At 38.6% G+C, this 26801-nt stretch overlaps 3 protein-coding genes across 3 annotated transcripts; all 3 read left to right on the forward strand.

The window, feature by feature from the left end:
- The first annotated feature begins 5595 nt into the window (after positions 1-5595).
- LOC145139083 (uncharacterized) lies at positions 5596-6860 on the forward strand. Its single transcript, XM_079073032.1, has 3 exons — positions 5596-6055; positions 6151-6327; positions 6424-6860. Exons 1-3 carry the CDS (start codon positions 5596-5598, stop codon positions 6858-6860), a joined length of 1074 nt encoding a protein of 357 aa, XP_078929158.1.
- Positions 6861-6920: 60 nt separating this feature from the next.
- Positions 6921-7412, forward strand: LOC145139084 (uncharacterized). Its single transcript, XM_079073033.1, has one exon. It carries the CDS (start codon positions 6921-6923, stop codon positions 7410-7412), a length of 492 nt encoding a protein of 163 aa, XP_078929159.1.
- A 626-nt stretch (positions 7413-8038) lies between these two features.
- Positions 8039-14626, forward strand: LOC145136936 (Tetratricopeptide repeat (TPR)-like superfamily protein). Its single transcript, XM_079071049.1, has 17 exons — positions 8039-8309; positions 8955-9111; positions 9200-9318; positions 9400-9568; positions 9667-9785; positions 11208-11278; positions 11350-11491; positions 11575-11750; positions 11826-12028; positions 12102-12232; positions 12320-12396; positions 12484-12558; positions 12624-12816; positions 12898-13017; positions 13108-13246; positions 13342-13382; positions 13497-14626. The coding sequence occupies exons 1-17, from the start codon at positions 8163-8165 to the stop codon at positions 14442-14444; spliced, it is 3027 nt and encodes a 1008-aa protein (XP_078927175.1). The 5' UTR covers positions 8039-8162; the 3' UTR covers positions 14445-14626.
- The last annotated feature ends 12175 nt before the right edge of the window (positions 14627-26801 follow it).

The following is a 26801-nucleotide window of genomic DNA, read 5'->3' on the forward strand; positions in this document are numbered from 1 at the left end:
ACTTCCGAGACCAGGAGCTTTTGACCAAGGATGACGAAAATTGTGAGTCATCCGTTCATTTGCTTCAAGAATGTCTATAGCATGGTGCATGACATCAATCTTAGCATTAAGACGTTTGTTATTGGAAATTAAAATGTTTCTTTCGGAATAAGTAATTTCACATTTGTCTTTAAGAATGATACATTTATCTTTTGACATTACAAGCTCATGTTCTAAAGACTCAATTTTCAACTTCTTATCCGCGAAACGTAACCTAAGACGACTCAATTCACTGTCCTTCTTCTTACTGGCTTCTACGGCTGACTCATAGGCTTTGTAAATGATGGTCATATCTGATTGGATCTGGGTTAGATATGGTTCACAAAAAGATAAATCAAAATTATTATCAGTAATCATAGTTTTTACCTGCTAAATGATGCTTCGGCCGGGTGGATCGTTGGTAGCCATGTATCAGTAGTGTGGTTCAGCAACTTCATCATCTTCTTCGGATCCGGACGACCAATAGCCTTCAACACATTCAATTTCTTGTCGAGCCATGAGACACATGTTTCTGGCAGTGGTTACATCATCATCGTCTCCAGACGACCAATATCCTTCCACATCCCTTGACACGGTTGTAACAAAAGCCTTTTTCACTTTCAGCCAATTCTTGAGCACGACGTTCATAGTAAGCAGAGTCCATGATCTTCGATTTTTGTGGGACTTCGGCTAGGCAATCTTTGGCAAAGTGATTTGCATGTCCGCACTTGTGACACATAATCTTTGGTTTCTCAGATTTCGGAAGCTGAGGAGGTTCTGAAGTATGATTCTGAGTAGGAAGATTTGGCTTGTAAGCATAAGGGTTTTGGAAGGTTTGTTGAAAGGTTGATGATTGCTTTGGTGAGGAGCTTGAAAGCAGTTATTTTGGTAAAAAGTTTGGAATCGATTGTTGTGAGGCTTGTTTAAAGGACGGTTGTATCTCATAGAGAGTATGGCAAACTCTTGTTGAAAGCGTAGTTCGGAGTCCATTTCATCAGGATTAAGGTCTCCCATGGATTGCAAGTTTGAGTTGGTGAGAGCAGGAATGTTAGGAGGTGAAGGTTGAACAGGAGGAATGTATGGAACAACAGCAGTAAGAGGGTCCGAAACAATTGGGTTTGAGGTTTGTAGATCAAAGGAACTGACTAGGGCAAGAGGACATCCAGTGAGTTCACGTAGAGTTTGAGCAACATTTGACTCATGACCTTGAAGCTCATCAAAAAGTTGATAGAGCTTGAGCTTTTTCAGAGATCCATTGCTCTGAAGACATGATTTCACATTTCTCCATCCCTTTCTTAGACTATTGATGAACTTGAGATTGCACTCAAGTGGAGTTTGGACTATCCCATGAGCTGTCATATTGTTGACAACGATTCGGTATCTGTTTGAGGCTGAGGCAACAGATTCACCAGGTGTGGTAGTGAAAGTGTCGAACTCATTGACAACCGAAGTCAAGCGCTTATCCTTCATGTTCTTTGACCCTTCAAATAAATCCTAAAGTGTGTCCCAAATCTCTTTTGCGAACTTGCACAGTTTGATATGCTCAAAGAGAGATGGTGGAACACCAAACACCATTTCCGAAAAGACAACTTGATCAGCATGCAACTTTTCGAGGTCATCAGCAGTGAGTGGTGCTTGACGTTGTTGATCCTGTCTCAAGAGAGTTGCAGCAACAGAGTTGCAGCAGCATCTCGAACCACGTATCAAACTGGAACATGAGGACCTTCTTTGACGGATCTCCAGATAGATTCACCTTTCTCTTTTCCAAGTAAAAATCTTTCCATTCTAACTTTCCAATGATCATATTCTTCAACAACTAGCAGTGGGGCATGTGTAGGGCAACCCACGCTATTTGCTATTTGCATTGAATACATTTGTTGAGTATTAGAAGCAGCCATTGAAGTCAAGATATCTTTGAGAAAAAGTGGTATATAGAAGAACTTTTATCCTTAACACATAAATGATTGAAATACCAAGGTAATTTCAAATCAACTATAATATGATTTTATGGATTCAAAGGACAACCACTCAAGCTCTGATACCAATTGTGAGAACAAGGATGATCAGATGCGCAAGGACAAGGTTTGAAAACTCAAACCTTGAATGAATGCTTAAGATCAATGTCTGCTTACTAAGAGGTATTCCAGTCAAGTCTGGTAAATCCAGTCAAGTCTGAGTTAATGCATTCAACATAATATTCAATACATAAATGAAGAGAGAAGATAATGATCAAGGTAAAGATAATAAATGAAGAACAAGAAGAATGTTTGAGAGAATAAGTGAAGTAAACTGGAATGTTGCTAAATATGTTTGAATGATCCGTCATTTGATTTAACTTTGAAAGCTCCTATAAATAAGAGAACAAGGTACATAGTACTGACTGATTACATACATAGGACTAGGGGTGAGCGTGGTGCGGTTTGGTGCGGTTTTTGGTCAAAACCGAACCGAAAACCGCAACTTCGGTTTTTTGAAATTTAGAAACCGCACCGTTTGGTTTTTATGCGGTTCGGTTTTTGCGGTTTTTTATTGCGGTTTTTTGTGGTTCGGTTTTTTTTTGCGGGTTTTTGTTATTATTATTTTTTTTTTTCGTTTTGCCTTTTTACTAAAACTCAAGTAACTCGGCGAGTTACTTTGACTCAGATGAGGAATGCTAATCATTTTTTTGGAGATAAACCAATACCACCACCTCTTGGTTTGAAATCAAATTACATAACCACTCATCCAACATGTTTCTAATGCTTGAACATAATACGATTTTAATATAATATTTGTTTTATAGGTACATCGATAATATCAATTAATGTATTAATAAAAATGATACTATCACTAGTACTCTTCATATTTAAAAGTTAAAAAATGTCATAAACATTATTTGTTATTGTAACTACTACTGAATGTATGCTTAAAAATGTACAATCATCCTCCGATGGATAAGATAGATATTTATATTTAGAAATTTTAATTGTCATAAGTTATTGGTTCTTACAAATATCAACACTTTATATATATATATATATATATATATATATATATATATATATATATATATATATATATATATGCGGTGCGGTTCGATTTTTTACGGTTTTTACGAGACTAGAAACCGCATCGCACCGAGTATTTTCGGTTTTTTGCAAAACTAAAAACCGCACCATCGGTTTTCATTTCGGTTTCGGTTTTTCGGTTTCGGTTTATGCGGTTTTTTTGGTTTTTGGTTCGGTTTTTGCTCACCCCTACATAGGACTGGATAAAAGAGTTACTTCTGACACTCTGAATATTTGTGTTTGACAAAAGAGACTAAGTCCCATGACGAGTTAAATCAAGCTAAAGACAAATACAATAAATGAACAAAGACAAAAACATTGATTCAGAAAGACAAACATTCCGGACACATAGTCCATTCCGGAATGGCTTCAACTGATCTTCTCATCCGGAGCATATCTTCAAGTCCGGATACAAAAGTAATTCCGGAGCAAAGCTTCAAGTCCGGACACCAACTACTTCATTTCGAAACTTTGACTGACTTCGGATCTTCAAGGGTGTTTGGGATTGCTAGAGGTTCACTTTCAGGTTCCAACAGATGTTGTAACTACGTATTCATGCGATGATACCCTAACCCTTACTGGACACGTATTGAGGGAGTAATCCCCGAATTAGTACTGTCTATGCGATGTAGGCGATGATCCTTAGGAAAAGTCCTTAGAAACAAACATATAAGGAAATGCGATGTAAGGAGATGAAAGGTAAATACGATATAGGAGATGATCCTTAGGATAAATCTTTAGGGAAAATTAAATGAAGATAATGGGGATGGGTAATTGGGTTAATTGTTTGATGATTAAACATAATAATTATATTATTGTGGGTTGAAAACCCTATATACTCACTAGGTTTCCCAACCTGACCCACTCAGTTTATTTGTATAACAGGTGTCAATACGAAGCCACATTACACTGAGAGATTAACGGAGATGTAGATCATTAGTGTAAATAAGGTCCGTTTATGCTTATGTTCAGGGCCGACCCTAAGCATGTGCCGGGTGTGCGACCGCATAGGGCCCGTGTTGTTTAGGGGCCCATTTTTTTTAAAATATATTGTATTATCTTGATATATAAAATATTTTGAGGATGCGAATAATAACAGTATATAGGCGGGATGGTTAAAGCGCTTTTCACTCAATCCTTGCGTCCCATGATCGAAACCAGGCGTTATCAATGGGAGTATTCTTTATAGTCCTCAAATTGAAGCCACACATCACACAAGTACCATTCATTAAATAAATACCATTAAGGCCCAATTATCATACTAGTCTAATACCCAGTTTATTTTTATTATTTAATCATTTTATTTACAATTCAAATTTTTTGTATTTTATTTTATAATTATAAGTTTACATTATTGTTCGCATTGTTCTTTCTTGTATTCTGATTTTTGATTTATTCAATTGAATCATAAAATTTTATTTTTATAATTTTAATTTAATCGAATATTTGAGTGATTATTGTTATTTTATTTTTAAAAATTATGTCTCCTACATATATCTCGTAGTAAAAAAACGTAGAAAGGGAACAAGAGTTGAAGAACTAACAAAGGCTGGAAATGGGTGAACAATTTTGCTTCAATTAATGTGAGGTGAGTTTCGCGATTCATTTAGCTATATAAAATTATATATTGTCTTATCGTTTTTTTTTGTTTATGTTATAATAATTATAGTAGAATTAATGAAGTTTGGTTATAAGTAGAAAATGCACATATATTTAAGGGCCCATTTGGTAGCCTTCGCACAGGGCCCCTAAAATCAACGGACCGACCCTGTTTATGTTTCTGTATTGACGATGATATCCCAAATCTTTAATATGAACAAAATACATTTCTTCGGAAATGATTTGATAATATATTTATCATCTTTTTATGGGAGCAAATTCCGCAATATTATTCTTTAAAATGAATACTTTGATTTTCAAATAAAGCATAAACAAATCGGTCTTTTCTGGCCGTGAAATTGAGGATGTCACAGTTGTCGTTTCACCTTGAAGACAAACAACTTATTGTGTTTAAAACCATCCCAACGTGTTACTAATGTTGTTTCTAAACCCACTATTGTTGTTTCTCAATTTTTGGCTTGGATGGAATCAGGGTTGCAGAAATCGACATTGGCGGCCGATTAATCGCTTGATGGTCTCGAATCGATTACGGTTAAGGTGCTTGGCGGAAATTGGTCAAAATCGGTCAAACTCGGACTTGGCGGTGCTTGGCGGCCTTGGCGGTCATAGGCGGAAAATATTTAAAAAAAATCAAAAAAATAAAAAAAAATAAAATCAAACATTACACCAAAAATTTAAAATTTAAAATTTTTAAGCTTTCAAATTTAAAATATTATACTAAAATTTTTAAATTTTCAAAATTTTAAATTTTAAAATTTCAAAATACTTAATTCTTTAGGAAATATTAATTTTTTAAATAACTTTATTAATAATTTAGGGTCCCCGATTAATCGCCGCCGAGTCTGATTAATCGCTTATCGCCAGTCGACCGCCGAACGATTTTTACAACCTTGGATGGAATGTAACAACTATGATGAAAAGCGCACGAAAGTTATCATATGTTGAATTTCCAAGTCAATATGTTTGGAATAAATCAAATAAAGTATGGACAAGAAGAAAAACAAAGACAAAGTCACTTGGTATAATTAATCATGTGTCACCCAAGTCTGGTGATGTTTATTACTTCCGCATTTTGCTCAACAAAGTAAAGGGTCCTACTTGCTATGGAAATATCAGGACAGTTAACGAGACCGTTTATGAATCTTACAAAGATGCTTGCTATGCTCTTGGTCTATTAGACGATGATAGAGAGTACATATCTTCTATATACGAAACACATCATTGGGCCACTGTTTCATTCTGCGGGTCTCTATTTGTTATGTTGATTACATCGGATAGTCTATCCCGACCTCATCATGTTTTTAAAGAGACCTATAATTGTCTTTCTGATGATGTCGTTCATATTCGTGAACAAGAAATCGGCGTAAGAGGTACATTTTCAAATAATGTAACCCATTTACACAAAAAACATTCTAAATTAATTGATATTAAAAATAAATAATTTCATAATCTTTTGTCTTTTCAGTCTTGAAGCTAAAACCGAAAGCAATTTTTCACCTAACATTGTCATACATTGAGAAATCTTTATTGAGTTGTGGACTTAGTCTGAAGCAAATACCTAATATGCCGTTACCTGATCACAAATATATTCAAGATTCTTGCAATATGTTAATTCAAGACGAGCTTAATTACGATCCGTCCGGTCTTGAAGTCTAACATCAACAACTGCATTCCAAATTAAATGTCGAGCAAAAAAAGGTTTATGATACAATTATCAATGCTGTTAACAACAAAAAAGGTGGTGTCTTTTTCCTGCATGGTTATGGAGGAACAAGAAAAACATTTGTTTGGAAGACATTGTTTGCTGCTATTAGATCTAAAGGTGAAATTGTTATCAACATTGCTTCAAGCGGAATTGCATCCCTCTTGCTCTCTGGTGGTAGGACAACGCATTCAAGATTTCATATACCAATCAACTTGAATGAGGATTCATTTTGTTCTATTACACCAGATAACGACGTAGCTGAACTGTTGAATAAAGCTAGATTTATCATATGGGACAAAGCCCCGATGACGCACCGTCATTGTTTCGAAGCAATTGACAGGACACTTAGAAACGTTATCCTTTCATCAGACAAGAATAAACCATTTGGAGGCAAGACCATTGTATTTGGAGGTGACTTTCGACAGATTCTTCCAGTAATACAAAGAGGAAATCGTTCAGATATTGTCTAGGCATCATTGCATTCATCAAGATTATGACATGAATGTACAGTTTTACGTTTTAATGTAAACATGAGGCTTCAGGTCGGCTATCCAAACAATGATTTCGAAGAGACAAAATCATTTGCTGAATTGATTCTTAAAATCAGTGAAAGTACTATTGGTGGCCCTAATGATGGTGAAGTTGAAGTTGAATTTCTAGAAGATGTTATCGTTCCCTCCACGGGTGACCATATTCATTTAATTGTATCCACAATTTATTCATCCTTTCAGAACCATCTTGATGATCCATCGTATTTTCAAGATAAAACTATTTTGGTCCCTACAAATGAAGAAATCGATGCTATCAATGACTACATGTTAGAATTGATGAAAGATGAAGGAAAAACATATATGAGTTCAGATTCTTTATGTGAGACTGAGGCACAAGATTCTTTTGAGGAGTCGTTATACTCTCCAGATGTGTTGAATGATTTTAAGACTTATGGAATTCCCAACCATAAACTTATACTGAAAAAAGGTGTTCCGGTAATGTTACTTCGTAATATCGACCAAACCAAATGACTATGCAATGGTACTATATTACAGATCGTAAGGCTTGGAAGACACGTCAATGAAACCCGAATCATATCTGGCAGATTTTTCAATTAGACTACTTATATACCTCGCATGAAGTTAACCCCTCTGATAAAAAAAATTCATTCCGTTTTCAGCGGAGACAATTCCCATAGTTGTTTGTTTCGCTATGACCATTAACAAAAGTCAATGACAATCATTATCAGATGTTAGATTATACCTGCGTAGACCCGTTTTTACTCATGGTCAGTTATATGTGGCTGTTTCCCGTGTCACAAGTAAAAAATGTTTGAAGGTACTCATAGACGCGGAAGGTCGTTCAACTAATAAAAACAAAATTGTATACAAAAGGTCATTCAACGATTATGGATATTTATCAATTTCAGTGTATCTTCTACACATTTCAATAATACCAATAGTCATAATTTTTTTTTTTTTAAATTATTATACAATATCTATAGACGTTTGTATGTTTTTATACATTCCCCGCATTTAATGCGGGTTATAATTTAGTTTTTCGTTGTCAAACTAAACCTAACCCAAGTTAAACTTAACTCTTATAGATTTGGATTCTGATTCCTGTGATGATGTACACGTCCAAACAACCCTAACTCCTGTTTGTGTGTATTCCCGTTTTCAACTCCGTTATCTCTCGTTTAAGAAAAAAACGTCTTCTACCTTCCCTACCCTTTACAGTCGCGTTTTCTCGCCGTTGCCAAAAACCCTAAGAACTCTATAATGGCGTCGAAATTCGGGATGGCCGGCGGCATACCGGAACGGCGTGTCCGGCCTGTTTGGGACGCAATCGACTCTCGACAGTTTAAAAATGCACTCAAGCTATCTACGACTTTGCTCTCCAAATATCCCAACTCTTCCTACGCTCTCGTAAGTCTGCTGTCTGATTCCCTTCTTTTCGTGTGGGTTTCAATAAGGACGAGTTCGTCAATACCTTACAGTATTTCTGTAAGAAAAGAATTGGTCTGATTTAATTGACTGATCTTGCACTCAAGCCGTCAACAGTTTGGTTGTTCTCGCCAGGACTTAGGAATTGTTTTTCTTATTAGAACGACGAGTTCAGACATTCTGTTTAATGAATGCAGCTTCATGATAGTTCACTGCTTTCCATTGGTGGATTCTCCATGATAAATCATCATAATTTCTTCTTCTATTGGCTCTTATACGGCAGGGCAGCAGCAGTCTTATATAACCGATTAAGAATTAGGTGTATAAACTAGCCATCTTTAAGGGTTTAATTGCCCCATACTCCACCCTGGATACATATAAATTTCAGATGAACTTTTTGGATATCCACTACACAAATTTAAGAAGTCTTCTTTTATAATTCAACCAAGAAAATGAGGGGAGTCCTGCAAGAGAAATTGAGAAAAGATCTGAAACTCATGTCCTTTTTGAAGTGTTATTTTCTATACCTTAGCATAGTCATCCAAATACATTTGTGTTCTTCATTGGTCTGATTTTCGAAGAAGAACTGTGATTCATTGTTCTATTTCTTGTTTTAATGCAATGCAGGCACTTAAGGCTCTCATACTGGAAAGAATGGGTAAATTGGAGGAATCACTATCTGTCTGCATCAATGCTAAAGAGCTTTTATATAAGAACGATTTGATCTTGATTGATGATCTCACACTAAGCACATTGCAGATTGTTTTTCAACGGCTAGATCATCGTTAGTATTTCTAATATGCTCCCTCCATTGATGCAATTTCTTATAATCTTTTTCTACTTACAAACTTATATTCTATTTACATCATCAGTGGACATGGCTACTAGTTGTTATGAGTATGCATGCGGAAAGTTTCCGAACAATTTGGAACTGATGATGGGACTCTTCAATTGCTATGTTCGTGAATATTCTTTTGTGAAGCAGCAACAGGTTGATGATATCCGGAAATATTTTGTCAAATTTATTGTTTCTTGTGACATTTATGTGACATGTTTTTGTTTTATTTTGTAGATAGCCATTAAAATGTATAAAATTGCTGGTGAAGAGAGGTTCTTGCTGTGGGCAGTCTGTAGCATTCAGTTACAGGTTTTTTGTGGGAATGGAGGAGAGAAACTTTTGCAGTTAGCAGAAGGTTTGCTTAAAAAACACATTGCTTCTCATAGCTTGCATGAGCCTGAAGGTGCGGTTTGATTCCTTTTTTGATTAATAATTATATAAAAGGACAGATTTTATTCATGCACAATGTTCTATCATCTGAATGAATTGTATTGGTTGCAGCTCTTAGTGTATATATTTCTCTATTGGAACAGCAAGCCAAATATGGGGATGCTACAGAAGTTCTTTCAGGGAACTTAGGATCACTTATAATGATTGAAGTTGATAAACTACGGATACAGGTACTATCTGCTTCTTTATCATTTTATGCTACCTTTTTATTCCATTGATTTCACTTGCATTTGTTAATTGAACTCAAGTGAACAATTTACACTATCTAAATGCATTTGAAAATATTACATGTTTTTAAATAGCAAGATTAAAACTAAAGAAGGATAAGAACTGTATTGTATTGGGCTTCAAACATCAATGACATTAAGGTCAACTGGTCCCATGTTTTCATTTCTAAACTAGTCACACAAACAATTAAAACATCAAATTCAAGTTTACTATTTATAATCGACATTAACATTATTCTGGTAAGTGATAACTCATTTAGGTAATCTGTAGACATAAATGGTTTCACACTTTTTTGAAAACATAAACAAGGAGAGACATAAAACAGAATGATAGAAAATGAGGCCTATGTTTCTATATGGTTTTATTTATTCTGCAACACCATGATCTTAGACTTTGCTAGTTGAATTTCACTTGAATAATCGATTAGAAAAACTTAAATGTACTTCTTTTTCTCTATTCAGTCCTATAGCAAAGTGTAACATTCTAATCTCAAATGAAGTTCACCTAAAAAATTTCTTTTTAGAAACAACACAATTTTACAAAATGTTACCAAAAAATGTACTTCCATATCCCATGACCCCTTGATATTATAAAAAACTCACAAACAAGTTTGAAGGATCATTTACATGTGGAATGGTCACAAGTATTTAATTTCACAAATTGATTTTCTCTATTCCATTCACACTTCTCTTTATCATATTTATGGTAAAGTCCCAATTTCAACCCTAAATTGCTCATCTCTAGCAGTTTAGTGCACCAAGACCATTTACTTCCTATAAATGGAGTTTGTTCATGGTTTCTATTAACATCATCTACTCAAGATTCAACAGTCAAATATTATTCTCTAGTGGGTTTAATATCTGTATTACTTCAACCCAAGCAAATTTACCTACAGTCTCCTAATTTGGATATTCAAAACGAAATTATACTCAATATGTGGAAATAAATGCTTGATTTTAGCATTTTCTTAGTTTCTTTAGGTTAATAAACCATTATCTTAACATGTATTTTGGGTTACATCATCATCCGACTCATTGACCCGAAACCCCCAAATTTCACAAACCCTAATTGCATTTAAACAGCAAGAAGATGAATAGAAGCTCTTACCTTGATTTTGGAATGTTAATCACTTAATCTGACATAGAGATGTTAGTTTCTTCCACAATCCAAGACTCCAAAAATCGCACCTAATCTTTGCACACATTACACATAGCTCTGGAACTGAATTTATAGCCACTAACAAAAAATCCTGCTTATGGTGGAGCTGCAGATACTTTCCAAATTCTTATAAGTTATTTTCTTTGCAATGCATAGTTTGCTTGCATATCTTATATATTTGTGCTCTTTAACTTACAAGTTGACAGGGGAGGCTTCTTGCTCGGGCAGGTGATTATGGTGGAGCTGCAGATATTTTCCAAAAAGTCTTGACATTGTGGTATGTCTTCACCTTCTATCCACTTTCAGTGACTCATTATTTATCACTAATTTTTATTTATTTATTTGAAGCCCTGATGATTGGGAATGCTTTCTTCATTATCTTGGTTGCTTGCTGGAAGATGACTGTATTTTCCCCGGTGGGACTAATAGCCCTTCACTTCACGTGTCAACATTGATTGACTGCAACCACCGACACCTGTCAGATGATGTGGTATGACTATGTCCTTCCTTCCTTCCTTACATCTATTTACCTTTAAGCCCTTGAAGTTTATGTCTTTCAAAAATTATGTGCAGTTTGATTCTCGTATATCAAGGGCCTCTGAGTTTGTAGAAAAGCTAAAAGCAGAAGCAGGTAGTGATTCTATAAGAAACCCGGACTTGGCAAATCTTGAAATTGAGAGGAGGAAAATAATATTTGGAAAGGGTAGTTATGACAAACTCATGGAGGACATTATTCTATTCTTCTCCAGGTATATAATAAGTCTTGTTATACTATAGTCTTTGAGGGCAAAACAGTATTTTCTAAAGCTTTTCTCTTTCAACAGATTTGGACATTTAGCTTGCTTCTCAGCTGACGTGGCAGTCTTCCTTCAAGTTCTACCCGGTGATAAAAAAAACCAGTTACTAGAAAAGTTGGCTAAAGGCATTGCTTCTTCCGCCACGTCATCAAAAAATGTTCTTGGACAACATATAACACTTTTTAAAATAAGAGAACTGATTGGTGACATGTTCCCACTTCCCGAAGGAGGTAAATCTTTTGTAAATTTTTTAATATCTTTCATAAAGTTTAGTAATTTACATTCCTACCCTTTTCCACACAGATCTTGTGGGGTTTGCAGTACAAATGACAGAAATGTATTGTCAGAATCTTCCTCTTTCAAAGGACTTGGATGTACAAGAGAGTATGTTTGGTGAAGAGTTTCTATGTATGACATGCAATGTACTGGTTCAGGTATAAAATATACTGCTTAATGAAATATAATAATTAATTAATTATTTATTTATATTGAAACTTTAATGTCTTGCTTTCTTGTTGTAGCTATTTTGGCGTACAAAACATATTGGCTACTTATTGGAAGCTATTATGGTGTTGGAGCTTGGGTTGACAGTCCGCAGGTTCTTGTTTCTTCTACTTTTCTTTTCTTCCACTTTTGCCCTTCTAGTTCTTCTTTCCCTTATTAAATATCCATGTTTTTTTGGCAGATATGTTTGGCAATACAAGATTTTGTTGTTACACCTGTACTCTTATTGGAATGCTCTTCCATTAGCATATGAACGGTAATATAATTTAGAACCATATGTGTTTCAATACACATTTAAATTGACGATTTTCTCCTTTTTAGGTACAAGTCATTGGATGTGAAGAACATCCTTTTGGAAACTGTCTCACATCATATTTTACCCCAAATGTTGACATCTCCATTATTGGTAGATACTAGTGATCTTCTAAAGGGTTACTCAAGGTTCATGGATGAACACTTCAAGGAATCTGCAGATCTTACTTTTCTTGCATATCGTCATCGAAATTACTCAAAAGTATGTATAATTTTTTTACATTAATATCCGTTTATATTTTTTTTTTTATGCGTAACTGTTGTTAATTATAAATTTTTATAGGTAATTGAATTCGTTCAATTTAAAGAGAGATTGCAACGTTCGAGTCAGTACTTAACAGCAAAGATTGAAGGATCAATCCTGAATTTAAAACGAAATGCAAATAGTATCGAAGAAGCAGAGGTATTTACCTAATTACCCCCACTTTTCATGGTCTATCTATATTTCATGTGGCAATGTTAAAATGACAATATTTTCTTCCTTTTTTATTAGTCTGTACTTGAAAGCTTGAATTTTGGAAGCGACTTTCTTGATGTTTCAAATGAGATCCAGTCCAAGAAATTGACCTTCAATGAAGATTTACAATTACGTCCTTGGTGGACCCCATCTTACGACAAAAATTACCTTTCAGGTGAGCCTATTTTTTCTGGTATACATCACATGTGTAACCACTAATCATGTTTATTACTTTTTTTTTTTTTTTATCATTTCATTTTCTCCTTACAGGACCTTATGAAAGCATGTCAAATTATCCTAGAGAAACCTTGGTATGTATGTTCACATATTATTCACTTTTTATTTTTTATATAATATTCGATCTTTACCTTTGTTTCGGAATCATTAAATACTTCAAATTCCAATTCCTTGATCCTCTTTTGCAGCGGAATGATGTTAAAGAAACGGAATCAAAGGTGACAAGAACAATCGAGAAAAGGTCACTACTTCCACGTATGATCCATCTATCAATACAATGTGCTTCATCATCAGTAAAAGTCAATTCCAATTCCGACAATAATGGTTTTGATTCCAAAGCTTCCTCAGAGCTCAAATCCTTGCTGGAATCCTATGCAAAATTTCTACAACTCCCATTCCAGGATGCAGTGGTGCTTGTTAACAGTGTTGCATCTGGTCAAAAACCTTTGGAGGTTTTTTCTCCAAATCTGATTGGCTGGATGAACTTTGCTGTGTGTTTAAACGCCTGGAATCTGAATTCCAACGGAATCACAATTCCGATGAATTGGGAACTTTTATGTTCATTACTACAACAATCCGTTTCTTCAAAGATAAAAACCGCAAAACCGTTGTTATCTTTCCCGGGAACCGACCTTTCCATTCTTGTCCAGTTAGTAACGGAGCCGCTTACGTGGCACGGTCTCATCATCCAGTCATGTGTCCGGTCAACTCTTCCGTCCGGTAAAAAGAAGAAGAAAGGCGGCGGTGGTGGGACCTCCGATCAGTCAAACACCCAACTCTCAAGCTCAATAAAAAATTCAATCATATCACTAAATAACACGATTGATCAAGTTTCTAAATGGTTAAAAGAACAAATCAATAAGTCAGTTGATGGGGACATTGACATTTTACTTTCGTCTATTAATTGTGATGATGGTGGGCCTGGCCCCGGAAAAGTTGTTAAGATTCTTGAAAAATTGGTTTCTTCGGTTGATGATTTGGAGGTTGGTGAAAGGATTTGTCATGCGGTTAAGCCGTGGAAGGCGGCTGATGTGGCGAGGAAGATGGTAACGGCTCAGGGAACTGCTTTGACTGACTTTCTTAATGTTTGTGATTCAAAAATAAAGGTTTTGCAGGGACTGAAACTTCAAATATAATAAGATTTGACGAGTGGGTCCATGAGGTTATTTGTACACTTAGTGTTTCATTTGTTGATCTATTTTGGTTTTTTAGGGTTTTTTTTTAAAGCTTTTTGTATGAGCAGAAATTTTGGAAACACATTTTATTTTTTGTAAATTGATGGCGTTTTGCTTTTGGAGATTGGATTTTAATTTTGTTATTTAAATGTTGTTTGTGTTTTTTGTTTTAATTGTTGGGGAAAAGATAGTTTTGGAGGTGTCAAAATTATGCATAAAGTTTTCAATAGAAAAATAGCAATAATCTATATATATATATATATATATATATATATATATATATATATATATTAAAAGATAAACCTGATTACATCATCTTCAACAATCAGACGTGACTTTCCTTTATATATATATATATATATATATATATATATATATATATATATATATATATTAAAAGATAAACCTGATTACATCATCTTCAACAATCAGACGTGACTTTCCTTTATAGTTTCCACCCTTGGATCAATTTGATGAAGTCATCATCATAAAAAAAGTTCAAACCCTTTTTCTTTTGAAAAATGTGTAACTCGGTTCAGTAACCTCTTCATAGTTTCCAAATTCGGATCACATTAGTAACATAAAATCACACAAACCTTAACCCTAATTTGGCTCTACCATTGCAACTTGACACCGACCATGCCTTCTCTGCCGACAAACTCTATACACCATCAGCCACCATCAAACAACATCTCCTATGTCTCTTTCCTTTCTCTCTTGAGTCTCCGACAACCATTTGTTACGAGCACCCTTGGTATGCCGCCGATTGACTTAGTTCCGAGCAAGAAACTGCAATATAAATGGTAGGTAAGCTTCATAATGTTCCCTTTTAGCACAAGGTCATCTCCTTGACAGTGCTCCCAATCTTAATCCGTGGCTAATCCTTAAGACTAACTACATTTTTTTATTTTAATGTAGGATTTGGAGTTTCTGTTTAAATCATGGCAGAGTTTGCAAACCTGCTATTGCAATTCTAAAGTTATTTTGGACAAACGGGTATTCCAAATTACTCTTAAGTGTTCAAAAAATTCGTTTGTTCATTATTAACCTAAAAAAATTGTTTTTTTCGTTGTTTGTTTCAAAGAATAAGTAGAGGTATTATCCATGGCTACCTGTGGATACCATAAGGCCGTGACAAAAATCAAGACTTTATATAACATGGTCACTGCCTTTAGTCTGATCGAGGTTTATTTTTCTATTTTTCTTTTTGATGTTTATTTAATTCGTTAATTTTTCTTGAACTTGTCACACCCCCGAACCGGGACGGCGAAAACGTCCGGGGGCGGGTGACTTCACATTGTAATATCATAACAATTGATCATAATTCAAACATAGCCATCCAAACGTCATACATTACAGATACCAACATGCATTGTTTACAACTTTGTATTTGTTCATGAAATTACAATCCAAAAATAACACAATGTATGGCATTTCAAAAATACAACAATTATCCAAAAATCCATAGCTGCAAACCTGCTTACTGAGTCCCTGAGAATACAAGTCGTTTTGAAAAAAGTCAATATAGAATGTTGGTGAGTTCATAAGCGTATTTGTAAGAAAACTTTGTATTAGTTTGTAAACTCCAGAAAATCCAATATTTTCTGTAAAAATAGTTTGTGAGTCTCGTTTAAAATCATGTATAATTGCATGTGTATTATATGTGTTTACCTTGTTTGAAATTATATAGAGAGTGTTCCCAGAAAATCCTATATTTTCTGTTATACGAAAAATTGTGGTCTTAAAACCCTAAGACCAGAGTGGTGAAATTAGTTGCAAAATAGACGATATGTAGTTTTGTACTTTATAAAATGAGTGGAGTATATGTTATGCGTAAATTTTAAAAGAATATTGTTATTATGTATGTGAGTCGTTACAACCATACTAATGTGACTAAAACGTCTGTCGTGACGTTCTTCAGGCGTCAGTTTCTAAAGATAATTGTCACCCTAGACTGGCCTGTCTAGCTGTAGCGAACAACTCAGGTGTGAGGGTGTCAACCCCGTATAGATCTATACACAATATCCCGCTCTCCCTCCGGGAGACTCTGGTTATAACTACAAGACTTACGATGTACGCTAGGTAGGTACGAGTGAAGGATTGTCTCACAAGAGCCTTAACAAAATTTACGCAAATATTGAATCCCATTATTTAACGTTATAAATAAAGTTACTAGTGTATATTTTCGACTGCAGATTATGACACGCAATACATCCTGTCGTAATTTACACAGTTTACTAGGAGTGTTTAAAGATAGCCCATTTTTACTATTGTTGTCAGAATAGCCCATTTTTACCATAATTGTCAAAAATAGTCCATTTTTACTATTGTTGTAAAAAATAGCCCATTTTTACCATAATTGTCAAAAATAGCCCATTTTTACTATTGTTGTAAAAAATAGCCCATTTTTACTATTGTTGTAAAAAATAGCCCATTTTACCATAATTTTTAAAAATAGCCCATTTTTACTATTGTTGTAAAAAATAGCTCATTTTTACCATAGTTGTCAAAAATAGCCCATTTTTACTATTGTTGTCGAAAATAGCCCATTTAGAGTGAAATTTCCATATTTTCCATATTTTCAAGTTTTCATGACAAAAATTTGCTTTTACATTTTCTTGGACATATTTTTCTGATCTTTAACACAAATCAAGAAAATCAATTTTTTTTCACCTAGTAACTTGTTTCCATGTTTGACAAGCACTAAGATAAATGAAACCATATCAAGATAACTAAGCTCCAACAACTTGAGACTTAGCAAAATCTCGAGTTCTTGGAGTGTAAGCATGAAATATCAACATTTCATCACACATAAACATACATACACACAAATACATGCAAATATACAAAGATATTACACAAGACTAGACTTGTATCCTCCCCTAAAAGAAAGAAAACTCGAAAATAAGGGGTATGAAGCTCACCTTGGGGGCTTTTTCGAGTTGTAGAGGGAGATGGATAAGGTTTTCGTCCCTAACTTGTTTCCTTGAGAAGATTTTCGAGTGAAAGGTGTTCTAGGGAGCATATTCACGAAAATGAGAGAGTAAGGGAAAGATCTTTAATATAAACTTGGAACAAAGCAAAAGAGTTCAACATGAACTTACCTAGGAGCTTAGAATTCGAATTTTGATGATGATGGATCTCTAAAATGCTTGGAGGAACAATGGGGAACTAGAGAGAGTAATGAGATAAGAGTGGAAGTTTGATGTGAAAATGGAGAGGGAATGGTGGTGGTTTGGCCGATTAAAGGGGGGAGAGGGGGGGGGGGGGAAGATCATTGTTATATGTTGGTTAATCACTCCTCTCCTAGATGCATGTAGGTTAATAAGCATGGTTATGTGCCATGTAATAGTGATGTGTTATGTTTAAATTACTTCATTTCTTTTGTTTTTTTATAACCGATCGGCCCAAGGAGAGGGGAGAAAAAGAAAGGTTTTCGATTTTAAAGGGTAAGTGAGAACCCCTTAGGCCCATTAGCATTTTCGGTTTGCATGCGTTTTTGGGCTTGGATCGGGCCCAAGAATGGTTTTGGTCCAATAATAGGCCCAAAAGAAATGGATTTGACCCAATAAGGATTTTTGGTTTAGTGAGAGGGCCCAATAGATATTTTTGACCCATTACGGCCCAAAGAATAGTCTTCGGCCCAAAGAAATTCTATGTGAAAGCTTTCGGCCCAAAAGAGGGCCCAATAATGATTTTCGGCCTTACAAGGCCCATTAGAGGGTTTTCGGCCCAAAATAATACCTAATAGAGGTATTTAGCCCATTATGGTCTAAGAAGGATGTTCACGGCCCAATAAGGGTCTTACGGCCCAAAACAATGATAAATAAAAATATTCGGCCCATTAGGAAGTCCAATAGTGAATTGCGACCCATTGATGCTAAAAATAAGGTTTTAGGCCCAATAGGATCAACTTGAGAGGTTATCGGCCCATTAGGGCCCAATAAGAGAGTCTTGGCCCAAATAGGGGCTTGGGCTAAGGCCCAAAATGATGAATTTTGGCTTATTGGGTCGAGTTTTGGGTTTACACAAAGTGGTTTCGATTTGAATCACAATTCTTGGTTGTATAAACTTAAATAGTATTGAAGTTTGATTTATACTAAACGTAGGGTTGCAAGATTACACAAAGAAATTATCTTGTACGAGATAGAAATCTTAACCCCAAATTTGCTGGTTGTGACATCATCCCCCCATTATAGGGAATTTCGTCCCGAAATTCTTCCGCAAGTAATCCTTAAGAACTAGAGAAGAGGTGGGGGTATTTCTGCATCATCTGATCCTCGCGTTCCCATGTGAATTCAGGTCCGTGTTTGGCACTCCATCGAACCTTCACAATCGGAATACGACTTTGTTTCGTACGTTTCACTTCTCTATCCATGATTTCAACCAGTTCCACAACGAACAGGAGGTTTTCATTCACCTCAATCTCGTCGAGTGGAACAACGAGGGTTTCGTCCGATAGGCATTTCTTTAGGTTTGATACGTGAAATACAGGGTGTATGTTGCTAAGCTTCGGCGGTAGCTGCAGCTTGTAAGCTACCGGACCGATCCTGGCAAGGATCTCGAATGGTCCGATGTATCGTGGATTTAACTTTCCTCGCCTTCCAAATCATATCATCCCTTTCAAGGGAGAGACTTTTAGCAGCACGTGATCTCCTACTTGAAATTCCAGAGGCTTTCGCCTTTGGTCCGTGTAGCTCTTCTGTCGGTCTCGAGATGCCTTGAGCCGTGCTTTGATCTGGACCATTTTCTCAGTTGTTCCCCTGATGAGCTTGGGTCCTGTGAGTGTGCTATTTGGTACCTGTCCCTTTGCTAGTTGGGTGTCTCCTACCTCAGCCCAACAGAGAGGTGATCTGCATTTCCGACCGTATAAATCCTCGAAGAGAGCGACCTTAATGCTTGTGTGGTAGATGTTGTTGTACGAGAATTTGATTAGTGGCAAATGGGTATCCCAGGCCTTGCCGAAATCTATCACACAGGCTCGGAGCATATCTTCTAGTGTTTGAATGGTTTGCTCACTTTGGCCGTCAGTTTGGGGGTGGTAGGCAATGCTCATATCCAGCTGAGTTCCCAATGCTTTCTGGAGCGACTGCCAAAATCATGAGGTAAACCTACTATCTCTGTCAGAGATAATAGATATCGGTACTCCATGTAGTCTCACCACCTCCTTTATGTAAATCCGGGCCAGTCTCTCCATTTTATATGTTTCCTTTATTGATGGGAAATGGGCAGATTTAGTCAACCGATCGACAATCATCCAAATGGCATCCAATCCATCTACCAACTTAGGCAATTTGGTTATAAAATCCATTGTTATTCATTCCCATTTCCACTCGGGTATCACTGGCTGTTGTAATAATACAGAGTGCTTATGATATTCTACCTTAACCTTTACGCAATTCATGCACTTGCTCACGTAGGTAGCAATCTCACCTTTCATATTCGGCCACCAATAATGCTGTTTGATATCCATGTACATTTTGTCGGAACCCGGATGGACGGAGTATCGTGTCTTGTGTGCTTCATTCACGACTACGTCTCTGAACCCTCCTAATTTTGGGGTCCATATCCGGTCCATGAGGTAGTATGCCCCATCCTCTTTGAGTGTGAGATTCTTGTACATCCCACGTAAAGCTTCGTTTGCGACGATCTCTGGCTTCAAGGCTTCCATTTGAGCCTCCTTGATTTGTGAAGACAAGTGGGAATGGATGGTCATCGTTAGTGTTCTTACCCGACGGCCCGAGTATTCTTTTCGGCTTAGGGCATCGGCCACCACGTTGGCCTTGCCCGGATGGTACCGGATCTCGCATTCATAGTTGTTCAACAGCTCGACCCATCGCTGCTGTCTCATGTTTAGTTCTTTCTGGTTCAGGATATGCTGGAGGCTTTTGTGGTCTGTGAAAATGGTGCACTTCGTCCCGTAGAGGTAGTGCCTCCAAATTTTTAGAGCGAAGATCACGACTCCCAACTCGAGATCATGAGTGGTATAGTTTACTTCATGGGTCTTCAGTTGTCTGGATGCGTAGGCTATCACCTTCCCGCGCTGCATGAGTACGCAGCCTAACCCTTGATTCGAAGCGTCGCAATACACCACGAAATCCTCCGTTCCCTCTGGAAGAGACAACACATCGGCACTGCAGAGGGCTTGTTTTAGGGTCTGAAAAACAGCTTCCTGTTTTGCATCCCAATTGAAGGGTACGCCTTTCTGGGTTAGAGTGGTGAGGGGCTTGGCGATCTTGGAGAAATTCTGAATGAACCTCCTGTAATAACCAGTAAGGCCCAAGAATTGCCTGATCTCCTTTGGTGTTCTCGGGGTTGCCCAGCCCTCAATAGCGTTGATCTTGGAAGGGTATACATGTATCCCTTCTTCATTGACTACGTGTCCCAAGAAATCCACCCTGCGAATCCAAAACTCGCATTTGGAGAATTTCGCGTATAACTTCTTCGCCCTTAGAGTTTCCAAGACCTGCCGTAGATGTTGGCTGTGTTCCTCCTTGCTCTGGGAATACACCAGTATGTCGTCGATAAAGACTATCACGAAATTGTCAAGGAACGGTCGGCAGACTCGGTTCATTAGGTCCATAAATGCTGCAGGTGCATTCGTTAGACCGAAGGGCATAACCACGCATTCGTAGTGCCCGTAACGAGTTCAGAAGGCTGGGGATATCTTCTTATCAGACTCGCAGTTGATGGTATCCGGATCCTAGGAAGGGGGTATCGATTTTTGACGGTGAGCTTGTTGAGTTCACGGTAATCAATACACATGCGGAAGGAACCATATTTCTTTGTAACAAAAAAAACCGGAGCTCCGCTAGGTGAGAAGCTCGGTCTTATGAATCCCTTGGCTAGCAGTTCGTTCAATTGGCTAGATAGCTCTTGCATTTCTGCAGGAGCTAATGTATACGACGACTTGGCAATTAGCGTGGCTCCCGGTACTAGGTCGATTTGAAATTCGATCTGTCGCTTAGGGGGTATCCCCGGGAGGTCTTTAGGAAATACGTCTGGAAAATTACATACCTCCGGGATATCCTTGATGTTCTTTCCCTCTTTCTGTTTGTCCATTACGTGGGCTAGAAAGGCGTGATTCTTTTTATGCAAGCACTTTTGTGCTTTAATGCACGAGGTGAGACAGAGGTTTGTACCGGGTTTATCGCCGTAGATAATTAGTGTTTCGTTGGTGGGTAGGTGAAGGCAAACGACCTTCTCGTGGGACATAATATCAGCATGGTGGGGGCTTAACCAATCCATGCCGATGATCACATCAAAGCTTCTAATATTAACCGGCATCAAGTTGATTTGAAACGAGTGATTATTTAATGTTAGCGTGCACCCTATGAAAATGTCGTTTGTTGTTTCACTTTTCCCATTAGCCATTTCCACCTTGAAGGTTTCGTTTAACTTTTGGGGATTTTGATTTATTAAGTGCTTGAATTTATGGCTCACAAAACTCCGTTCTGCCCCACTATCGAATAAAATGCATGCATAGATGTTGTTGAGGGGAAACGTACCAGTGACTACAGCCGGATCCTGCACCGCCTCTCCCTGTCCCATTGTTATTACCCTGCCTAATCCCCCTGCACCTTGATTATTGGCTTTGGGATAGTTTCGCTTGAAATGGCCAGTCTCCCCACCTTCGTAGCATGCTCGACTGGCCCCGACATTGTTGGTTTGGGGGTTGCTTTGCTGTGGCTGAGATCTGCAATACCGGGCGGTGTGCCCTTTACGATTGCAGTTGGTGCACTGTAAGTCTCGACATGCGCCACTGTGGTGGAAATTGCATTTATCACACTTGGGTAGAGTGCCTGCGTAAGGCCTTGCAGGTGCCGATATGGTTGATGCTGGTGCAGCTGGAGTTGGTGTGATCTGAGTGGTAGCAGCGTGAACTGCTACGGTTTGTTGTTTATTGGATGATTCTTGAGTCTGATGCCCTTTTCTTTTGTTTCCCCGATTTTTCTTGTTGTTATCCTCCTTCTTGGTTTCAGCGTCGGAAGTCTTTGTGCCATTGTTATCCCCATGGTCGTACAACTTCTGTGCCAGGCGCTTAGCACTATCGAACGTTGAGGGGTTCACAACAATCACATTCCCCTGTATTGGAGGATTTATCCCCCAAATAAAACTCTCAACCTTCTTGCCCTCAGAAGTTATCATTCCTGGGTATAAGACCAGCTCACTGAACCTGACAAGGTATGCTTCGATGTCAGAGTTCTGTACGGTAAGATTCCATAGTTCCTGCTCGAGCTTTTGTACTTCGCCTCGGGGACAGTACTCATCCAACATCATAGTTTTGAGGTCTTCCCATGACATGACATTTGCGACCGGGAGGGTTAGGGCCTTGATGTGGCTGTTCCACCATGAAAGAGCCCTGTCAGCAAAGGTACAAGCTACGAACTTCACCTTGCTCTCTGCGGGACAACCGCAGATTTCGAAGACCGATTCAATTTTCTCGAACCACCGAGTGAGAGCTATCACACCTCTGCTTCCATTAAATGGCTTCAGTTTTGCATTGGTGAAGTCTTTATAAGTGCAAGTTTTCTGGTGTTCGGGGTTAATCCCGTGGTTGGAACTTCCCGTTCCTTGACCGTTGCCTCCTTCGTTGTTGCCCTGGTTGATGTGTGCCAATGCTGCAGTGACTGCAGTTGAGGCAGCCGCCTGGAAAGCGGCAGAATTAATTTCCGGTGGAGGCGGTGGCGGCGGCGGTGCTGTGGTAGTGTTTTTGCGGATATATCTTCTAGGCATTTCCTGCTATGAAACAGGAATGACGATGAGTTTATGGAATGGTTATGGTGGTTCGGTTGTACTCATAATTGAAATGGTATTACACCAAGTAAAAATGAAAAGAGAAAACATAGCATATCACAACATCATAAATAAAACACAGAACCGTTTCAATAATGATAAATTCTTAGTACATAAATGCATGAAAAATTGACCTTTGAAAGGTCTACAGTACATAGAGAATAAAAATCTGCCAGCATAACAACCATGCAAGTAGTGTAATCACTTAATCGTAGGGTCAGTCCTACATACATAAAGTAAAAAGAAAAGAGAGTCCCATCAATAGCAGTGGCGAGTAGGATGGATCCTACTCACGCCGGGAGGTATCTGGTTGTGCCGATGACGAAGTAGAAGCGCCCTTGAGTCTGCTAGTTGGCGCTCGGTGACTTGCATCCTTGCCTCTAGTGCGGCCTGTCTTTCCTGATATTCCCGCACTATGTCCTGGGTATGCCTCTCAGCGCGTTCCACCGCGGCTCTCATCGTGTCCATCTGATTGGCGGTCGCCTGGGCCTGATCACCAATATCTCTGGTCCTCCTGACCATAACCGGAAGAGCTCGGTCTGCTGGCCCTCCATGGCTAAGGTCGTAAAATCTCTGCTCCATGCTAAATGGTGGACGCTGACCTTGGTACCTGCTCCACCTCCATATATCGTGTGCCCATGGGGGCATAGGGCCATTGGGGCCCATCCGATGTGCGGGTACCCTAGCAATGTAGGGTGGGTCGATGACCTCAGACTCCGCGTCTGATTCATCTCCTTCACCCTCCTCATCCTCCTCGATGTCTTCATCAATATCCTCCTCCTCAAACTCCAACTCTTCCGGGTCCTCCTCTGGTTCTTCCTCGATCCATCCCCCATTCCCCTGGTTTGGGGGAAAAGGATCACCGGGCTTGGTTGCGCTTGCCTATAACTCAAGTGAGGGTATCTGTAACATCGCAAGTGTTGGGTTTTGAGCATTCTAACACTCCTAATTGTACATGCAACCCTAAATACCTTGGATCTATGTTTTCTCTATTATAGATGCAAATATGAATATTCCAAGGTATTACCCTATCTAGCATACAATCCTTGATACTTGGGTAATATAACAAGTTAGAATACATACCTTTTAATGAAGCTTGAAGTCTTGAACTTTAAGAGCTTAGCCCCAATAGTGTGGAAGCCTCAAGTGGAATCACAAATCACCAAAACACCTTGGAAGACTTTAGAGAATATGGATACTTGGCTCACACTTATGAAATCGGTTATTGCCCTCTTTAGTGTATCCACACTAGCCACTAGCCTAATTTCATGAACCATAAGACCCTTTATATAGTGTGGAGGATTAGGGTTAAACCCTAATACCCATGACCTTTCATTTCCTAGGATCCATGGGTTAAAGCTCCATGGACTATCCATGAAGACTTAGCCCAACCTAAATGAACTTGGCCCACTACACATATATATAAGAGTCCATATTTAATTAGTTCTTTTTGATCACTTAATTAATTCTTGATCAATATTAATTAAATAATATGATTTCATATTAATATATTAGAACTTATAATATATTAATATAAATCATAAATATACTATTCTCAAAAGACTATCCATATAAATTATGCCGGTGAAGTGCAACCCAAATGGACCATGCCGGGTCGGGTCAAGTACATACCAAATATAGTTATGGACTTAGACATTAATCCAACACCAAGTTCAGAAGCAAGAAGTTGAAGGGTGCAAAGTGTAATCTCGAAGAAGGGACTCGACGAGTAGGTACGCTTACTCGCCGAGTCGGAGCGGGTTTGGGTCGCGGTTTAAGTGGCCAACTCGCCGAGTTGACGGCTTGGACTCGACGAGTTGGTGCTGGAATGAGAAAACCCTAATCTCGGGGGTTGCACCCTATTTAAAGGACTTTATGTCCTTCTCTCAGCCTCCTTATTGCCCTTGAGAACCAGAAAACCCTAAGCTCGTGTGTGTGAGGCCTTTGGAGGGAGATTGAAGCTTGGAAGTTGTTTCTAGTGGAAGAAACTTGAAGATCAAAAGGGCTTGCATCAAGAGAGTGGTGTAGATCCAGAATCTACTGAAGTTTGGGCACATCTTGGAGGTAATAAGCTGTTACCTTCACTCTTTGCATCTAGATCTATTCATGTAGGAGATTTAGGGCCATTTTGTTGTGTTTAAGATCTATTTCAGGTTTGGAGTTTAGATCTGAAGTTGTTACTCCAGATCTAGACTTGTGTTGGTCTAGAATGTCATAAAGCATCAGTCAGTGAGTTGTTGGTGAAGCCCCTTTGTCTAAAACCCTAGCCCTAGAGTGATTTTGGACCTTTAACCCCTTGGTTTCACGTAAAGTTTGCAACTTTACGAGGGAGTTATGCCCTATAAGAGTGGATCTATAGTTTGGAGCCCCTGTATGGCTCAAAAAGCCTCTAAATGGATTGAGAACTGAAGGGACTCGGCGAGTCACATGGGTGGACTCGGTGAGTTGAAGAACAACTTGGCGAGTCTGTTGAAGATTGCCTTGGACTCGGCGAGTCTGTTCTTGGACTCGGCGAGTCAGGTCGCAGAACCCCTAACCTCTTCTGGTTAAGACGCACATCAGTGAGTCGAGGGGTGACTCAGTGAGTTGGACAGGATGGGACTCGGAGACCGTTGGACTCGACGAGTCTTGGGGTGACTCGACGAGTGGAGTCGTGTTCTAAGAGTATTCAGAGTATAAGGACTCGACGAGTCAACGGGTTGACTCGGCGAGTAGGATCAGTCAGGAAGTTGACTTTGACTGAGGACTTTGACCAAGAGTTGACCAGTTTGACTTCCAAGGGTATTTTGGTAATTTTGGTTTTGGTCCTTTGGTAGTGTGCTGTGGTGAAGTTCGTGTCGGTGGTTGGAGCAGCTTGGTCGTATCTCTTCAGTCGGCTATTGCAGGTGAGTTATCCTCACTATATCGACAGGGTCTACGACACCAAGGCCGACCCTTTATCGGATGGAAATCCAGGTATTGTTTGTTATGTTATTGCTTTGCTAGATCTGCATCCTGGTATTTAGGATGGTGTTATGTTAGTGACCTGGTTAAGGTCGGTACCCGGTATATAGGGTAATGTTATGCTAGTGACCGGTTAGGTCGGAATCCTGGTTAGGATGTTGATATGCTATGTGATCTGTTAGACTGTTTGTCTGGTTAAGGGTTGTTATGTGATTAATTGTTATGTGCACATGGTTGTTTGACGGGGGTTGGGTTGAGGCGGGTCCTGCTTTGTGCTGTAGGCCAACATACCCAGGGCGGACCGGATATTCCGAAGGCCCAGCGAACGGTCCGGATAGGCTGAAGGCCCCAAGAGGGCGGACCAGACGTGCCGAGGCTCGGAGAGTGGACCAGGCTGACTGAAGGCCCGGTGCGGGCGGACCAGTGATACTGTAGACTCAGAGAGTGGACCAGGTGGATTGAAGGCCCGGTGCGGGCGGACCAATCACACTGTAGACTCGATGTATATGGTTAGACTCGGAGGGTGGACCAGGTGGACTGAAGGCCCGGTGCGGGCGGACCAGTCACACAGTAGACCCG

Source organism: Lactuca virosa, chromosome 9 (genome assembly GCF_052849685.1).
Source record: "Lactuca virosa cultivar CGN04683 chromosome 9, Lactuca_virosa_CGN04683_v6, whole genome shotgun sequence".
In the NCBI taxonomy this organism is placed as follows: Eukaryota; Viridiplantae; Streptophyta; class Magnoliopsida; order Asterales; family Asteraceae; genus Lactuca; species Lactuca virosa.

Excerpts from the sequence above, each read along its gene's own strand:
- LOC145139083 (XM_079073032.1), top strand. The coding sequence starts at position 5,596 with ATGATGAAAAGCGCACGAAAGTTATCATATGTTGAATTTCCAAGTCAA. Across the intron at positions 6,056-6,150 it reads ACAAGAAATCGGCGTAAGAG|TCTTGAAGCTAAAACCGAAA; the intron begins GTACATTTTCAA and ends TTGTCTTTTCAG. Across the intron at positions 6,328-6,423 it reads GCTTAATTACGATCCGTCCG|GTGGTGTCTTTTTCCTGCAT; the intron begins GTCTTGAAGTCT and ends ACAACAAAAAAG.
- LOC145139084 (XM_079073033.1), top strand. The coding sequence starts at position 6,921 with ATGAGGCTTCAGGTCGGCTATCCAAACAATGATTTCGAAGAGACAAAA.
- LOC145136936 (XM_079071049.1), top strand. The coding sequence starts at position 8,163 with ATGGCGTCGAAATTCGGGATGGCCGGCGGCATACCGGAACGGCGTGTC. Across the intron at positions 9,786-11,207 it reads TTGATAAACTACGGATACAG|GGGAGGCTTCTTGCTCGGGC; the intron begins GTACTATCTGCT and ends ACAAGTTGACAG. Across the intron at positions 12,029-12,101 it reads GTTCCCACTTCCCGAAGGAG|ATCTTGTGGGGTTTGCAGTA; the intron begins GTAAATCTTTTG and ends TTTTCCACACAG.